Raw genomic sequence first — 16,906 nt, forward strand, 5'->3', positions numbered from 1 at the left:
CACAGACTTAAATATTTTCAAAACATTTGCCCATGTCCATATGTTACTGAAATGGGAAATAAAATGAGGCTGAGAAATTGTGTTGCCATGGCAACAGAAATGAAAACATCAAATATTGATGCAATGCAACAGGAGCGGATGTTTTCTGGAGTTGGGCATACAGTATGTCTCATTTTAGGGTCACGATTGTTTGATTTTGCAGTTTGCACTTGAGCAAATACGTTTACATGTGTGGGCAGCAATCCATCACAACTGTCTAAAAAAGCAGTTTTAACCTGCAAGGGCAAAATAAAAGTTTTTTTTTGTTGTTGTTGTTTTTTTTTTTTTTTTTAAATGTATGATTAGCTTTGTTGCTGCATTAACACTCCTACATACAGTATGATGCATTAAACATACAAAGCACAGTAACAGTGTAAAGAGCTGAGCTGGCATTATATAAATAATATATGAATTAGTTGCACCCTTGTTTTCACTATGAATCTGCAAAGATTAAAAGAGTGAAACAGGACGTAATGGTTGGATCTGGGCTGTCATCTCAAAAGTTGTTGGTTTCAATATTGTAAAGGAACTGGAGAGTTAAAATAATTTCTTCACCACTATATTGATAAGCAGACGCTTTTCACCAGAGAAACATTCCACTGACCACTGATTACATTTTAAGACAAATGGTTGAGAATCTCATAGGAAAATGTTGACATTCAAGGTTCTGTATTCTCTAATGAAAAACAAAAACTGAAATGAAGCCCTGAGATGCGGAACAGAGCCATTGATGTGCCACTTACTATGAATGCCATGCATTTATACATTTCTGTTAAGAAATATAATATTCCATCTTTTTTAAAACATTACATCTTTTCAACAGCAAGTTATTTTGACCCTATATGAAAGCCTGATTTAATACAGTTTTCATAATGTTACAGCATATACTGTATGTATATGTAAATATCAGATATATGCAGTGCTCAATTGCCCTTACTTGCCGTAAAGGAATAGGTAACCCAAAAATGGAAATTCTGACATTATTTCCTCACCCTAATCCTGTTCCAAACCCATACACTGTTTTTTTTATAAGATATTTATGCAGATCTTTTCCATTCAAGAGTTCAAAGTGACAATAAAAGCACTATAAAACTAAACCATATGACTCGTGCACTATATTTTGTTTTCTGAAGCCATATCTGACCAAAATGTAAGTTGCTATTCACTGATAATCTTCCCCATCCACCGAAGCTCAGAAATTTGATTAACATCAGTGTTTAGATCAAATAATAATAATAATAATAATTAAAAAAATGGTGTGTTGAATTTTACATTACTGATGCCATATGCCATTGGTTCTCACATTTTGAATATGCTGAATGGAGAATGACATTAGAAAACTGCAGTGTAAGGGATGTTTTTCAGTGAATAATGACTTACATTTCAGTCTTTTGCTTACACAAAAGGTATTGTATGGCTTCAGAAGACTTGTAATATGGTGCATAGGTCATATGGACTACTTTATGGTGTTGACAGACCTGGTCAGTATTAACTGTCATTGGAAAATAGCCTCATAAACATTCATAAAAAATGTAGCATACAGGTTTTTGAGTCAATAATGACAGAATTTCAAAGTTGGACTAAATTGTGAGCAAGCCACAGAGGTGCATTTTAATAACTGCAGAGGAGAAAAAAAGATTTCCCATATAGGCTCTGTAAACATCAATTGCACTACATGGCATTTTGTGTCAGTACATCAGAATATGATCCCACTATTAAATAAATATGCAAGTAGATGATCAGCCAGTCAATGCAGCAAGTAAGCAAGTCAACAAACAATCAAAATATCAAGTTAAAGTGTACAGGATGAAGCATTTAAGTGTACAATTTCTTTATATTTCAATGACACTTTCAATTTATATATTTGTTTTACATTTGGCGTCTTTATGGTCTTTTCACATTCAGTAGTCTGTAATGTAAACCCATAACAGTGCTGGCTCTTTGTTGTCTTTCTCTTTGAAAAGAGTCTGTATTTAATAACAAAGCAAGATACCAAGCAGAGCAGAGCAGAAAACATTCTAGAAAAATTCCTTGGAGGTAATGCTGACTGACGTCTTCAACAATGCTAAACCTCAAATGTAATTAACTTTGTTTATGCACATATAGAACACAACTGCAACTGTTTTGTAATACTGCTTCATGACTTTACAAATATTTTTACACTTGAATCTGTGCTACCAAACATACATGATCTAAATATGTTTTTGCTTTTTTGTACAATTGAACCAAGAAAATAGCAACTTTTTTTTAAAATAACAATCAGGCTTTACAAGTCTCTGTAGTTTCAGCTTTTGTGTCATAAATGTACAGTTATATAATATATAGTACAGTCCATAAACTATATACTATTTTTACACGTAGTAGTGTATATAGTAGTCCAACACTTGGCAATACCACACAAAAGGACTGGTACACTTAATCCATAGATTCAGATTTATATTTAAGGCCATGTAATCCTACAGTCTTACATTTCAAGAGAAACATTGATTGTTGTAAAGAATTACATAAAAAGCATCTATATAAGCTTGCAACACTGAACAACAAAGTGTAACAAATCTCGAATATGAACAAAATTGTAGACAAAAACATCCAAGTCCAATTAAGACACCATAAAGTGAGCCCCTTTGTCCCTAAAAGGGCGTCATTTAGCTTGACTCCGCCCTCACACCTTTCCCCCGCCTACCTGGCAGAGGTGACTGTGGTGCTAGAGATTTGTAATTTGAGTCAACTCAGAGTTTGAGTTTCCTGTCCCTGGATTTGGTTGTGGCTCGGGGCTGACCAGGGGCAGCTCCACACCTAGTCATGCGGGGTTACTGTTCCCATCTGCAGTCTTGCAGTTGTAGGCCACTTCGCGTGCAATGTTGCGCATGCGGCCCGACTGCTGCGCATCCGGACCGAATGGCGAGGGGTGGCAGAACTCGCGGAAGCAACGCTTGAAGTTTTCATCAAGGAATGCGTAGAGAACTGGGTTAAGGCTACTGTTGACATAACCCAGGGCAATGCAGAAATGCATGAAGACCACCGTTTGGACGCTGCCTAGGTTAAAGCCAAGCGACTGAGCCAGAGCCATAATCTGAATGGGAGTCCAGCAAACGACAAAGGCTGCTACTACCACCAACACCATGCGGGTGATGCGACGAAGGTTGCGATCCTTCTCTTTGGACCCAGAAAGAATGCGGACACTGCGGAGGCGTTTCACCATCAAACTGTAGCACACACAGATGATTGCCACGGGAACCAGGAAGGAGAGTAGGAAAACACAGGTGCCAAACACAGGGTCCCAGTAACTGCGAGGATCTGGTAGAACCAAGATGCACTCAATGGCTGTGCCTGGGGGGGGGTACAATAAAAGAGAGAGAGAACAATAAAAATTACATTCAATATGGGCAAAAAATTTGGAGTTGGTACGATAGACTAGTTTCAGGAAGTATGTGAACACTGCTTCTTGTGAAGAGCAAAGAACTCAAAATGTGTGATTGTTTTTTATTGGTCAAGGCGGCTCTTATCAACACCTCCAATTTCAATGCATTAAAGGAATATTCTGGGTTCAATACAAGTAAAGCTCAATCGACAGCATTTGTGGCACAATGTTGATTTTTGCTGTTTTTAAAGAAAAGTAGGGACAAGTCTAAATATATATTTAGACTCGTCCCTCCTTTTCTTAAAAAGCAAAAATCGAGATTTTGAGAGGCACTTGCAATTGTGAATGAGACAATTTTTGAAGGGTTTGAATACAGAAATGTGAAGCTTATAATTTTATAAAAGCCCTTGCATTAATTCTTCTGTTAAAAATTGTGTTGTTTGAGCTGTAACTTGTGTATTATTTGAGCTGTAATGTTGTTTACATCATACACTTTATGGCCATTTTAGGGTTTTAGGGTTTACAACGTTACATCCTCATAGCAACAAAGTTGTAAAACTGGCTATAAATGTATACAGAAAAAGGTTAGTAAGCAATTTTATCACATTAAAATCATGTTAACACGCATATTGTTTGTGTCTTGTGGCAATAATTTAGAAAGCATTTTAACCTTTACGTACTGGTCCCATTCACTACCATTGTAAGAGCCTCGCTGTAACCCAGATTTGTGCTTTTTTTTTTTTTTTTAAGAAAAGGAGGGACAAGTGAAATAAAATGTTAATATAATCAACATTTTGCCACAAATGCTGTTGATTGAGCTTAACTTGTATTGAACCCTTTGTTTGTATTATTCAATTAAGCAGACTGCATTTTTCCATTGTTGTGACTTAATTGAAGATCAAATCAAATTGTAATTTATCCAGAAATCCAAGAAAAATCCAAGGGTTCACATACTTCTTCCAGCAACTGTGAGTGATTCAGGTAAATGACTCAAGATGGAAGGAGACCAAAGCAAGAACCTCAACTGTAAAGCCAAAACTTTCAATTTAATGGATCATGTAACATTCTATTTAAGCACCAAATCCACTGCATAGATTATATGTTTACTGGAACAAATGATATAATAGATTGACTGACTGAAATTTCTTAATTTTTGGAAATGACTATCATGCCATTTTAGGTGAATGAATACAACACAAAGTTTGAAATCTTCTGCCCCACAAATCACTGTCTTTTATATCAAATATTTTTAGGACATTTTCATTAAATACTTAAACGCTGTGCTATTCACAGTTCCAGTGCCAACTGATGGTAAATATGCAAAATATGAAAAACCCATCAAAAAATATCTGCACTATTACAATCAATCTGTCATCAAGTCTACAGTACGTAAATCCCAGATTGTCCTTCCACAATATTCAGTTTTTTAGAGATTCAAAATGCCCTTTAGAGAAAATGATGTTTTTCACAGTTAACAATTTTCTCACTGCCACTCCTCTTGACATTTTTGACAGCCTGCCTCTGAGAACACTAAAACAAACACCTGTCCGTTCCCTAAGATGCCTAAGATGTGTGAAGCCGGACTTCCCGAGTGCTTCATCCACAATCCCATGAAACAGCCATCAATCGTTAGTGCCAAGAAGTGCTTTTTCACCCATGTTTATGTCTCGGAAGTCATGCCTTTGCTGAAAAGCTGGCCATTGGATTTTAGATGGTACCTGGGGGTCTAGCCTCTCATAGCTAGACCTTTGAATTGTTGCATAAAATCTGGCCACTTTGCAGCGTATTCTAGTCAAGCAACATGATGACATTTGAAATTGGTGTGTTATGAACTTTTTTCATTACACATTCTCTGTTTTGGTCTTAGTACTGTTGCGCATTTGTACAACTATTTACAGCTTCGGCCACTGGGGAGTTTGGACATTCAGAAAGCATAGACCCTTAACCTGACACCAATTTTGATGTGAGATCAGTGTTGGCCAAGAACTACCATATTAGACAGCGACCAACCTTTGGTTTGGTTTGGTTTGTTTTGTTATTTGTCCATTTAGGGGCAGGCCTATCTGACATGATATTACAATAATTAGAGATCGACCAATTATCGTTTTTACCAATGTTTTTTTCTGATACTTAAATTATTTTGATTAATCAATCATCATTTTATCAGTATCGGATTTACCGATAAATGGTGCCATCTCATAGGTTTGTAAAGAATAGCACCTAAATGCCCAGAGATGCCATTACTCTACTGTGCGTTCAACAGGAAACAGAGGTGTTCAAAGGTACTAAACTAACTTAATGTAAAGTTAATGTTATTTTGGTCACCGTATGCAGTCAGAGCTTTTAACAAAACCCACTTGTGCAACAACCCTGACATTATATTAACATACTATATACTGTAACATTTACTTTGTTTTCTGCATTAATAATCATCACGTAATTGCAACTTTGAAAAACTATGTGTAAAATCTCCGTGATAAGACTTTTGCATTTTGTCTAAGCCTAGCAACAAATGTGTGTCTAAAATTGCTTTTTTTTTGTTGTTGTTGTTGTGTGAGAAGTAAAGCGGTGGTGTGTGATGTTGGTGAAGGCATTTTGCAGCTGGATTGTCTGCAGACGGTACATTGAATATTCACGATATTATCACAGTTATTTTGCTGCCGATATAAAATGAAGCAATATCAGGAATATATAGATGATTTAAATGTTTTTTTGTTCGGCTACAACATCAGACTAATTTCAAAATGTTCCTGGGTTGCACAATTAATCAAAATAACATCAAAATATCAGTATTATTATATGTGATTATTAAACTGAAAAAAGCGGGTGGTCTGTGTCCACTTCAGAGTAAACACGTGACCTGCTGTATGCACGGGGCTCATGATATGTGGTCTCAGGGTGGTTCATGAGCATTGTGTTAGCAAACTGCTGCAGGTTCACATATTCAAGCAATTCCAGACATTTGTAACCACAACAACTTTTACATCTTCAAAAAAGGGAGAGGTGAGAGTATCACAGAAAAGTGGGTGACAGTGTTTCACCAGATTTGTAATGAGCAACATTGCAAACTGTCAAATATACACTGCTCTTTCAGCTTTCAGACAAAATAAAAGATCCAGGTTAAGTAAATAGTATGACAGAAATATATTACTATTGTGCAAAACAAGTATCAAAGTGTTTTGTTTTTCTGTAACGAGGCAGGAGAAATGAGGATCTAAACGCAGCTTTAATAAACAAAGTATCTCGAAAGAAAAAAGAAAAAAGAAAAAAGAAAAAAGAAAAAAGAAAAAAGAAACCAAGCATAACAAACACATGCAAAGACTAACAAACTAACCAGAGGAAACAAGGGCTTAAATACACAAGGGAAAACAAGGAACACCTGGGGAAACAATCAGGGAGAACCAATCATGAAATAAAAAGGACTACAAAACTAACACAGGAAACAGGAACGGGGAACTAAACAAGAATTTCAACATAAAAGTCTAGACAAAAACAGGGAATACATGACAGATATTATGTTTTTATTATTGAAGTCTAATGATTATTTGGTTACCATTATGCAAAAGGCATAAATAAAACTATTATTAAATACTGGCTCAGCATATTGGTTATCGGACATAAAAATAATTGGTATCGATAGTAAAACATCAATATCAGTCAATCTCTATCAATAACAGCCATGTGCGAGAAGAAAACAAAAAACAAAAACTCAGCAGCAGTCTCCATAAACAGCTCTTCAAAAAACGTTTTCTTCAAAAAAAGACTTTGTGATAAATGCTTGTTATTTCACATAAAGAAAAGAAAGTAGATTATGCAGTTCTGCTCATGACTATATACACTGTGGGGCTGCACAATTAATCAAAATAAAATCAAAATCGCAATATGACCTTGTGGAATTATTATTCAATTAATTAAATAAATAGTCTGCTCGCTTTTAAAGTTTATTTGTGCTGCTCTGTCCAGTCTATATTAAGTTACAGCATTATTACAGTGTTTTCAGAGCGGGTTCTGTGCTCCACAGCTCATGCTTAGAGTAACAGAAGTGCTCCGAGTTTGTTTCCGTTTGCATACGTGCGCTAAGCCCTTTATTTACACTAAACCAGCACATTCTGCTTGAAGCGGTTTTTATTATCATCTGCGGTAGCAGCATCTCAGTCTCCATCAGGCACAAGTATCATAATAACATGGAATACAAGATGGGATATAATTCAACCATTTTTATTAAATGATTGATGAGCAAACAGCATTAACAGTAACGTGTAGTCCAGAAACATGCACTCTTCCTCCATTCTCATGATGTTCTCAAATGTAAAATCAAAGTCACTAAACCTTCCATCAATCACTCCTTTCCAGGACTCTGAGATTGAGTCAGTATCTCAATACAAATACCTAGGAATTCTAATTGATGATTCTCTCTCTTTTGTGCCTCACATTCAGAAGCTATTGAAATTGGGTTTTTACATTAGAATCAAGTTCTACCTTTCCTTTGAGGCCAAAGGAGACTTGTTTCTACCACTTTCATGTCTGTGCTGGATTGTGGCGATGTTAGATACATGCATGCATCCTCGCAATGTTTCCACACACTGGATACTTTCCACCACGGAGCAATGAGGTTCGTTACAAACCTTAAAGCCCTTACTCCTCATTGCACCTTGTTTGCTCGGGTTGGATGGTCTGATTTGTCTTCCTGTAGACTCAACCATTGGCACACTTTTATTTACAAGGCTATTCTTGGTCTGCTTCCACCTTACCTACAGATCTATATCCTTAAAAAAAAAAAAAAAAAAAAAAAATTATGGGAAGTTACTGTCTTCACTCCCAAGACTTATTCCTTCTATATTCCTTCTATCTATCCCTAAAGCCCGTACTGAACTGGGTAAAAGGGTGTTTCAATATTGCTGCTCCATCTGCTTGGAATCAGCTGCAAAATCAACTGAATCTTAGAGAGCTGGTCTCGCTAAATGAATTCAAGGTAATTTTAAATGATTTGGAAGCAGGCACATCTGACTGCAAATGTTATGACTGACCATTATTGCCCCTGTTTGACCTGTGATAACTGTGTCATTTAAATATTCAGATGTCTTATGTTTCTTTAGTTTTTGAAGTCTATGATTCTGATGTTTCTATAGTTCATTCTTTATTTTATGTACAGTTGTGCTCAAAAGTTTGCATACCCTGGCAGAAATTGTGAAATTTTGGCATTGATTTTGAAAATATGATTGATCATGCAAAAAAACTGTCTTTTATTTAAGGATAGTGATCATATGAAGCCATTTATTATCACATAGTTGATTGGCTCCTTTTTAAATCATAATGATAACAGAAATCACCCAAATGGCCCTGATCAAAAGTTTACATACCCTTGTATGTTTGGCCTTGTTACAGACACACAAGGTGACACACACAGGTTTAAATGGCAATTAAATCTTAATTTCCCACACCTGTGGCTTTTTAAATTGCAATTAGTGCCTGTGTATAAATAGTCAATGAGTTTGTTAGCTCTCACTTGGATGCACTGAGCAGGCTAGATACTGAGCCATGGGGAGCAGAAAAGAAATGTCAAAAGACTTGTGTAACAAGGTAATGGAAAGATGGAAAAAAAATATAAAAAGTTATCCAAAGCCTTGAAAATGGCAGTCAGTACTGTTCAATCATTTATTAAGAAGTGGAAAATTCGGGGATCTCTTGATACCATGCCATGGTCAGGTAGACCAAGAAAGATTTCAGCCACAACTGCCAGAAGAATTGTTCGGGATACAAAGAAAAACCCACAGGTAACCTCAGGAGAAATACAGGCTGCTCTGAAAAAAGATGGTGTGGTTGTTTCAAGGAGCACAATACGACGATACTTGAACAAAAATGAGCTGCATGGTCAAAAAAAGCCTGGTTACAATATGCCCAACAACACCTTGACATGCCTCACAGCTTCTGGCACACTGTAATTTGGAGTGACAAGACCAAAATAGAGCTTTATGGTCACAACCATAAGCACTATGTTTAGAGAGGGGTCAACAAGGCCTATAGTAAAAAGAATACCATCCCCACTGTGAAGCACGGTGGTGGCTCACTGATGTTTTGGGGGTGTGTGAGCTCTAAAGGCACAGAGAATCTTGTGAAAATTGATGGCAAGATGAATGCAGCATGTTATCAGGAAATACTGGCAGACATTTTGCATTCTTCTGCACGAAAGCTGAGCATGTGACGCTCTTGGACTTTCCAGCACGACAGTGACCCTAAGCACAAGGCCAAGTTGACCCTCCAGTGGTTACAGCAGAAAAAGGTGAAGGTTCTGGAGTGGCCATCACATTCTCCTAACCTTAATATCATCGAGCCACTCTGGGGAGATCTCAAACGTGTGGTTCATGCAAGACGACCAAAGACTTTGCATGACCTGGAGGCAGTTTGCCAAGACGAATGGGCAGCTATACCACCTGCAAGAATTTGGGGCCTCATAGACAACTATTACAAAAGACTGCACACTCTCATTGATGCTAAAGGGGGCAATACACAGTATTAAGAACTAAGGGTATGCAGACTTTCGAACAGGGGTCATTTCTTTTTTTTCATTGTTGTCATGTTTTGTTTTATGATTGTGCCATTCTGTTATAACCTACAGTTGAATATGAATCCCATAAGAAATAAAAGAAATGTGTTTTTCCTGCTCACTCATGTTTTCTTTAAAAATGGTACATATATTACCAATTCTCCAAGGGTATGCAAACTTTTGTGCACAAATGTACATGCATATACTTATTCTGTGTATATCGCTGTGTGTAAATTGTGTGTATGTGTTGTTGTGTAATCATTGAGCTGCTGCCTGTCTTGGCCAGGACACTCTCGCAAAAGAGATTTTAAATCTCAAGAGTTTTCTATATTCCTGGTTAAATAAAAGGTTAAATAAAATCTCCTGTCATTTGTTTACCTCACGAGAGAAAGTGTTGCCCTTATGATGTTAAAATCCTGATTGGATCATCCCTAATATTCCAGTTGATTGGGTTTCAAAAACTAATGATGATGATTAATGGGCTAAGACCCTATCACAAAATGGACAAAACAGGTACACAGTGGATGGGTACAATTTGAATACGAAGAAGACTTTTTGACCATTTCACTGTTTATATATTTATGTATTTGTGGGTGAACTGAAAAAAAAGATCTGAGTTTGGTTCTTTTTAAGAGGACTCAAGTGTGAAAACCCCAGTAGCCTTTTGGCAGTTGAACATGTGAAAAACATGATCATAATTGCAGTTCAAATTGCAATCGCAATATTTTTTTTAAATAATCGCAAAATGACTTTTTGCCCAAATCGTGCAGCCCTAATAGACTGTAAAAAGAGGTAACCTGCAATTGTGACAATATGGAGTTATTTCTTTCTTATCTAATCCTTAAAAATTACCTTTGTTGGTGTTACCTAATGTATTCAGGTTGGTTCAGTGTACTTGAATCAAACCAGTTAATTTATATTTTTCCACATGAAGCACAATTTTCAGGTTAACATTGTTTTTTTCACTGCAGTTTATTTGCTACTAACTGCTTTTAGTAACAAGCAAAGTAGCTACAGTAGTGCTATTCAGAATATTCTTTCAAAGATTTGAAGACTTGAAAACTGAGAATAATCCAGGGATAATGCTTCCTAGTGCTGATAACATCAACCCGGTACTTTTTAAACACAATATTGTTTCACTGCAGACTGATAAAAACCTGTGCACGCTGACTCCTGGAGTTGTGTTGCAGTTGGGCAATCTGTTTGCAATTTTTATGAAGGTAAAATTGTGCCTAAATGATTTGCATGCACAGAATAAGATTTGTGAAAGCATTAATCAAATTGCAAGCATAAAAATAAATTGCATGCTCACAGAATGATTTGTAAAGGTGTAAATCAAGTTGCAAGTGTAAGAAACAAATATTAGCAATACTTTAATGCTTTGCATAAGTGTAATTCATGTGTTGTGAATCTGTAACTGCATATTAACACAAAGTAAATTTGGTGTGTATTCTTCTGACTTCCTTTTTTTTGCGCTTACACTTTTGGCACTGTTTTTGCGCCTAAACATGGCCAAAAACATTGGAAACCTGCAATCAGCGATATGCAAGCAAAGACAGGGTGTCATGAACAGCAAAACAGATTTACCGCATAGAATCAGTCTGTATGTGTAAAACAAATTACTGCAAATGTGTAAATGACTTGTGTTTGTGGCATAAATATTTTCCAGAAATAATCCGGTATACATTGTTCCGTCTTCCCTTTGTTGCACTCACACTTTTGGCACGAATTTCTCACTGAAAAGAGTTTTGCAAGCGTGGGGAAGGTGGGTCTACCTGCTTCTAGTAACCAATCAAATGAGGTTTTCCTTGACCAGTTTACTCTGACCTGATTGGTTTAATAAACGTGACAGACAGCTTCTTCTTCATATGGCTCAGCATCGTTCCTCTGGGTATCTCTCCTCTCTTAAATATTAAACTAAAATATTAATGCATACACGTTCTTTTATTGCATGTGTAAAGTTGCGCTGACTCCATTTATTGATATAAATCTCAATCTGGTGTTTAAATGTTTCTTCTTGATGCTGTTCATTATTTTAATTATATTTGAATTACAATTACATTGGCATTGTAAATGGATGGATGGATGGATGGAACTTGCTGGTATCATTGAACTCATTCAAAATACCCAAAATGATAACTATCTATCTATCTGTTCACAGAGTTTTTTTTATTATTTATTTATTTTTTAAATGGCTTAATTTATTAATCTGTTTTTTAGCATGAGTTCTGTGATACTAGCTAATTCTATCTGTTCACCAAAATGCATTGCCAATGATAATTAATAGTAAATATAATTAAATCGTGTATGTATTAATATTTTAATTTAAGAGGAATGACGCTGAGCCATATAAAGAAGAAGCGGTCTGTCACGTTGTTAGATCAGGTCAGAGTAAACTGTTCAAGGAAAACCAAAAGGAAGACAGAACAGTGTATACCGGATTATTTCTGGAAAATATTTATGCCACAAACACAAGTCATTTACACTTTGCAGTAGTTTATTTTACACATACAGACTGATTCTACGCGGTCAATCTGTTTTGCTGTTCATGACACCAGTTCATCCACAACACATGAATTACACTTTTATGCAAAGCATTAAAGTATTGCTAATATTTGTTTCTTATGCTTGCAACTTGATTTTGAACTTCACAAAATGTTCTGAGTGCATATAATACATTTTTACGCTTGCTATTTGATTTACACTTTCACAAATCTTTCTCTGTGCATGCAATTTTTTCTATCACGCTTGTAACTTCATTTACGCTTTTACAAATCTTACTCTGAACATGCAAATCATTTAGGCACTATTTTACCTTCATAGATTTTCATAAGTGCTTTACACTTGAGACTACCAGGGCTCTAACACGTGACTCTGAATGTGCCATGTTCAAATCTACTGAATTTGATTAGATCAAATTATCAGTGGTAAGATGTGGTTGGAAATCTTATTTTGGTGGTATAGCATAACCAAACGGTATGACCCATGGAAACAGGGACCTTCAAACTCTGTTTCAGACCTGAAATGAGCCATCCTGCAACAGGTTGGCCATAACCTCGAACAGCACCATCAACGCTTTAGAGCGCTGACATTTGGTGAGTTTGGCCACCCGTTTGCCTTCGCCCAACAGCTCTGTGATGCCTATCGGAGGTGGTTGCTGGCTGAGGACTGCGGCACCGATGAAATCGTCAACCTGGTGGTGCTGGAGCTGTTCGTCAACTGTCTGCCGGGACAGTGCCACCGTCAGTGACAGTGAGTCCAGTGCCACCGTCCGGTGTCACTGAAAGAGGTCATCCAGCTGGCAGAGGACTACTTGATGGCATATCTGGGAGACAGCAAATCCTTTTCTCTCTCTCCAACTCTCTCTCCCTTTCTTTCTTCTTCTTCCCCATCCCATAATGTTCCTGTCCCTACCCCCCAGTGACGGGAGGTAATTTTCCCTAAGCCAGCTCCCCAGACCCAGGGGGTTTCTATTGCTCCGAGCCCCTTTGTTTCTATTCCCCCTCCCCGCCAGGTTGGTAAATCCGGGGGCCGCAGGTGTGGAGGTAACGTCTGGGCCGGTCTGCTGGCACTGCAGGGAACCAGGACACATCCAGGATCAATGCCCGGTGATGGATGTGGGGCCGTGGATCCAGGTTACCAATGCATCACAAGCTGCCCCCGATCAAGCAGGGACGTACCGTATACCAGTGAGTATCCAAGGGGGTACATATCAAGCCTTGGTGGATACAGGTTGTAATCAGATTTCGATTCACCAAAGCTTGGTTCAAGGTGAGGCTTTGGGTATAGCATGCCGGGTGAAGGTGAGGTGTGTGCATGTGGATATACACGAATACCCTTTAGTGCCTGTTATTGTTCAATTCCAGGGACAAAAACATAGAATAGAGGGAGCGGTTAGACCCTGCCTCACCCATCCGCTGATTTTGGGTACAAATTGGCCAGCATTTCAGACATTATTAAAGGGAATGTGTGCAGATGGGTCCTGCAATAGGGTAATCCAGTGTGGGGTTTGTGGAGCACTGGCTGGGGAGGCATTGCCTGAGCCGTCAACGTCACCTCCATGTCAGGGAAACCCAAAGGGAAGTGGGGACATGTCTGCTCCATGGGGGATTTCCCACTGGACCAGACAAGAGAGGAGTTTCTCAGGCACGCCTTTTACCAAGTGAGACTAACTGATGGTCAAAAGCTTCAGCCCTGTGTTGCACTCTCCTATCCCTACTTTTCAATTATTAAAGATAGGTTGTATCGAGTGATGCAGGATGCTCAATAAAAAGCAGATACAACCCAGTTGTTAATCCTGAAAAAGCCACCAGGAAATGGTCTTCCAGGCAGCTCATTATAATCTGATGGCGGGACATTTAGGGCAAGATAAAACACTGAACCATCTCATGGCCCGTTTTTATTGGCCGGGCATTCACAGGGATGTACGCAGGTGGTGTGCTGCATGTCGTGAATGTCAGTTGGTGAATCCACCGGCCACTCCAAAAGCACCATTGCACCCTCTTCCATTGATAGAGGTCCCCTTCAAAAGAATTGGCATGGACCTCATCGGCCATTAGAATGGACAGCATGGGGGCATCACTTAGTATTAATCTTGGTGGATTATACAATATGATACCCTGAAGCATTGCCCCTGTGCAACATTTCAGCATGCAGTGTTGCAGAGGCACTCTTTAAAATTATCTCCCGAGTTGGGATCCCGAAAGGATAAATCCTAACTGATCAGGGCACCTCGTTTATGTCACATACACTCTGTGAACTTTATGAACTCCTGGTGATTAAGTCAATCTACACCAGTGTTTACCATCCTCAGATGATGGCCTGGTCGAGCAATTTCTCGGACCCTTAAAAATATGTTTCGGAGGTTCAAACACAAAGATGCGCAAAATTGGGATAAGTGGCTAGAACCCCTGTTATTTGCAGTGTGAGAGGTCCCACAAGCCTCCACGGGGTTTTCCCCCTTTTAATTACTTTACGGCCGCAAGCCTTGGGCATCCTAGATGTTCTGAGGGAAAATTGGGAGGAGGGACCTTCAGAGAGCAAGAACGAAATTCAATACGTTCTGGACCTGAAAGCAAAACTCCACACATTGGGGCAACTAGCACAGGAGAATTTGCTCCAGGAACGGCAGTTCTGGCTGTATAACAGGGGCACTCAGACACGGGAATTCTCACAGGGAGATAAGGTCCTCGTGTTATTACCTACATCGAGCTCTAAATTGTTAGCCAAGTGGTAAGGGCCTTTGAGGTCTCACGGCGAGTTGGGGAAGTCGACTATGAGGTAAAATGAATGGATTTGACAACAGTCATCCCAGAGAGGGTGGAGTCAGGTCCGGAGGTGTAATCAAAAACTGCCCATTCAACCACCCCAGTTCACTGTGGAGACCACCTCTCACCATCCCAAGTCAATGAGGTTGCCAGGTTGCAAACTGAGTTTTCCGACAAGTTTTCATCTCTACCTGGTCATATAAACTTCACAGAACACCACATTGAGATGACTCCAGGAGTGGCGGAACGTTCCCACACCTATCAGTTACCGGAACACAAAAAAAAGTGGTCCAGGAAGAACTCACGGCCATGCTCGAGTTGGGTGTGATCGAGGAGTCCCACAGTGACTGGGACAGACCAGTGGTTTTGAAGTCCAACGGGACGGTCCGGTTTTGTGTGGACTATAGAAAAGTTAACGTGGTGTCTAAATTTGACTCGTACCCAATGCCTCGCATTGACAAACTGCTCGATCGGTTAGGTGTGGCTCACTTTTATTCGACACTGGATTTAACGAAGGGATATTGGCAGAATTCTTCACTCCGTTTGGCTTACACCAATTCATTACCCTTCTGTTCAGTTTGTTTGGGGACCCAGCTACGTTTCAGCGACTCATGGACAAAATTCTCCGCCCACACGCTGCATATGCCATTGCCTACCTTGATGATATTATTATTTATAGCAATGATTGGCAGCAGCATATCCAGCATATGAGGGCTGTCCTGAGATCGCTGAGATGGGCAGAACTCATAGCGAATCCGAGGAAGTGTGAAAGTTGGATGGGTGAAAGTACGGTATCTGGGTTTCCACTTGGGTCATGGACAAGTGTGTTCCCAAATTGATAAAACAGCAGTCATTGCGGCTTGTCTGAGACCCAAGACCAAAAAGGAGGTGAGAGTTCCTGGGGCTGGCTATTATAATAGGTTTGTACCTAAATATTCAGATGTCATCAGCCTGCTATCTGATCTTACTAAAAAGGGAACACCAGACCCGGTCCAGTGGATGGAGCCGTGCCAACAGGCGTTTACACAAGTGAAACTGGACTCTGTGGCGGACCACTCTTGCATTCCTCTGACTTCTCTTTCCCTTTTGTGTTACAGATGGACACATCAGACAAGGGGTTAGGGGCTGTATTATCCCAGGTATTGGAGGGAGAGGAGCGCCCCATGCTGTACATTAGTCAGAAGCTCTCGGTGCAAGAGACAAAGTACAGCAATATAGAGAAAGAGTGCCTGGCCATCAAACAGGTAGTCCTCACTCTCAGGTACTACCTGCTTGGGAGGGCCTTCACCCTTTGTTCGGATCACGTCCCACTCCAATGGCTCCACTGCATGAAGGATACCAATGTGTGGATCACTCGTTGGTATCTGGCAATTCAGCCCTTTAAATTCAAGGTGGTCCACAGGCCGGGGGCGTAGATGGCTGTGGCTGATTTTCTCTCTCGGAATGGGGGATCGGTAGCAGGCCTGACAGTTCCCTGGCCTGATTCAGGCGGTGGGGGTATGTGGAGGTGGGGGTGTGATCGAATGCCAATTTTTGGAAAGTGAGGTCCGGGAAAGATGAGTGGTTAAGGATTTACACCAGTGCTAACACCTGTTTGTATTCCCAGTGAACTGTGACACAGAGATAAAAGAGGAGGAGATGGCAGCAGAGGGAAGAGCGAGCCGAGCTTCAAACTGTGTGTGTGTGTATGTGTGA

The 16,906-nt window shown here is 39.3% G+C and overlaps 1 protein-coding gene across 1 annotated transcript in view; it reads right to left on the reverse strand.

Annotated features, from left to right (window-relative positions):
• Window positions 1-1,620: 1,620 nt before the first annotated feature.
• oprl1 (opiate receptor-like 1) overlaps window positions 1,621-16,906 on the reverse strand; it is a 113,999-nt gene continuing 98,713 nt past the window's right edge. The window contains exon 4 of the mRNA XM_051662667.1: window positions 1,621-3,369. Coding sequence (XP_051518627.1) covers window positions 2,840-3,369 — 530 coding nt within the window. The 3' untranslated portion in view covers window positions 1,621-2,839. The remainder of the gene's footprint in view (window positions 3,370-16,906) is intronic.

This window comes from Myxocyprinus asiaticus, chromosome 29, assembly GCF_019703515.2.
Source record: "Myxocyprinus asiaticus isolate MX2 ecotype Aquarium Trade chromosome 29, UBuf_Myxa_2, whole genome shotgun sequence".
NCBI classification, from domain to species: Eukaryota; Metazoa; Chordata; class Actinopteri; order Cypriniformes; family Catostomidae; genus Myxocyprinus; species Myxocyprinus asiaticus.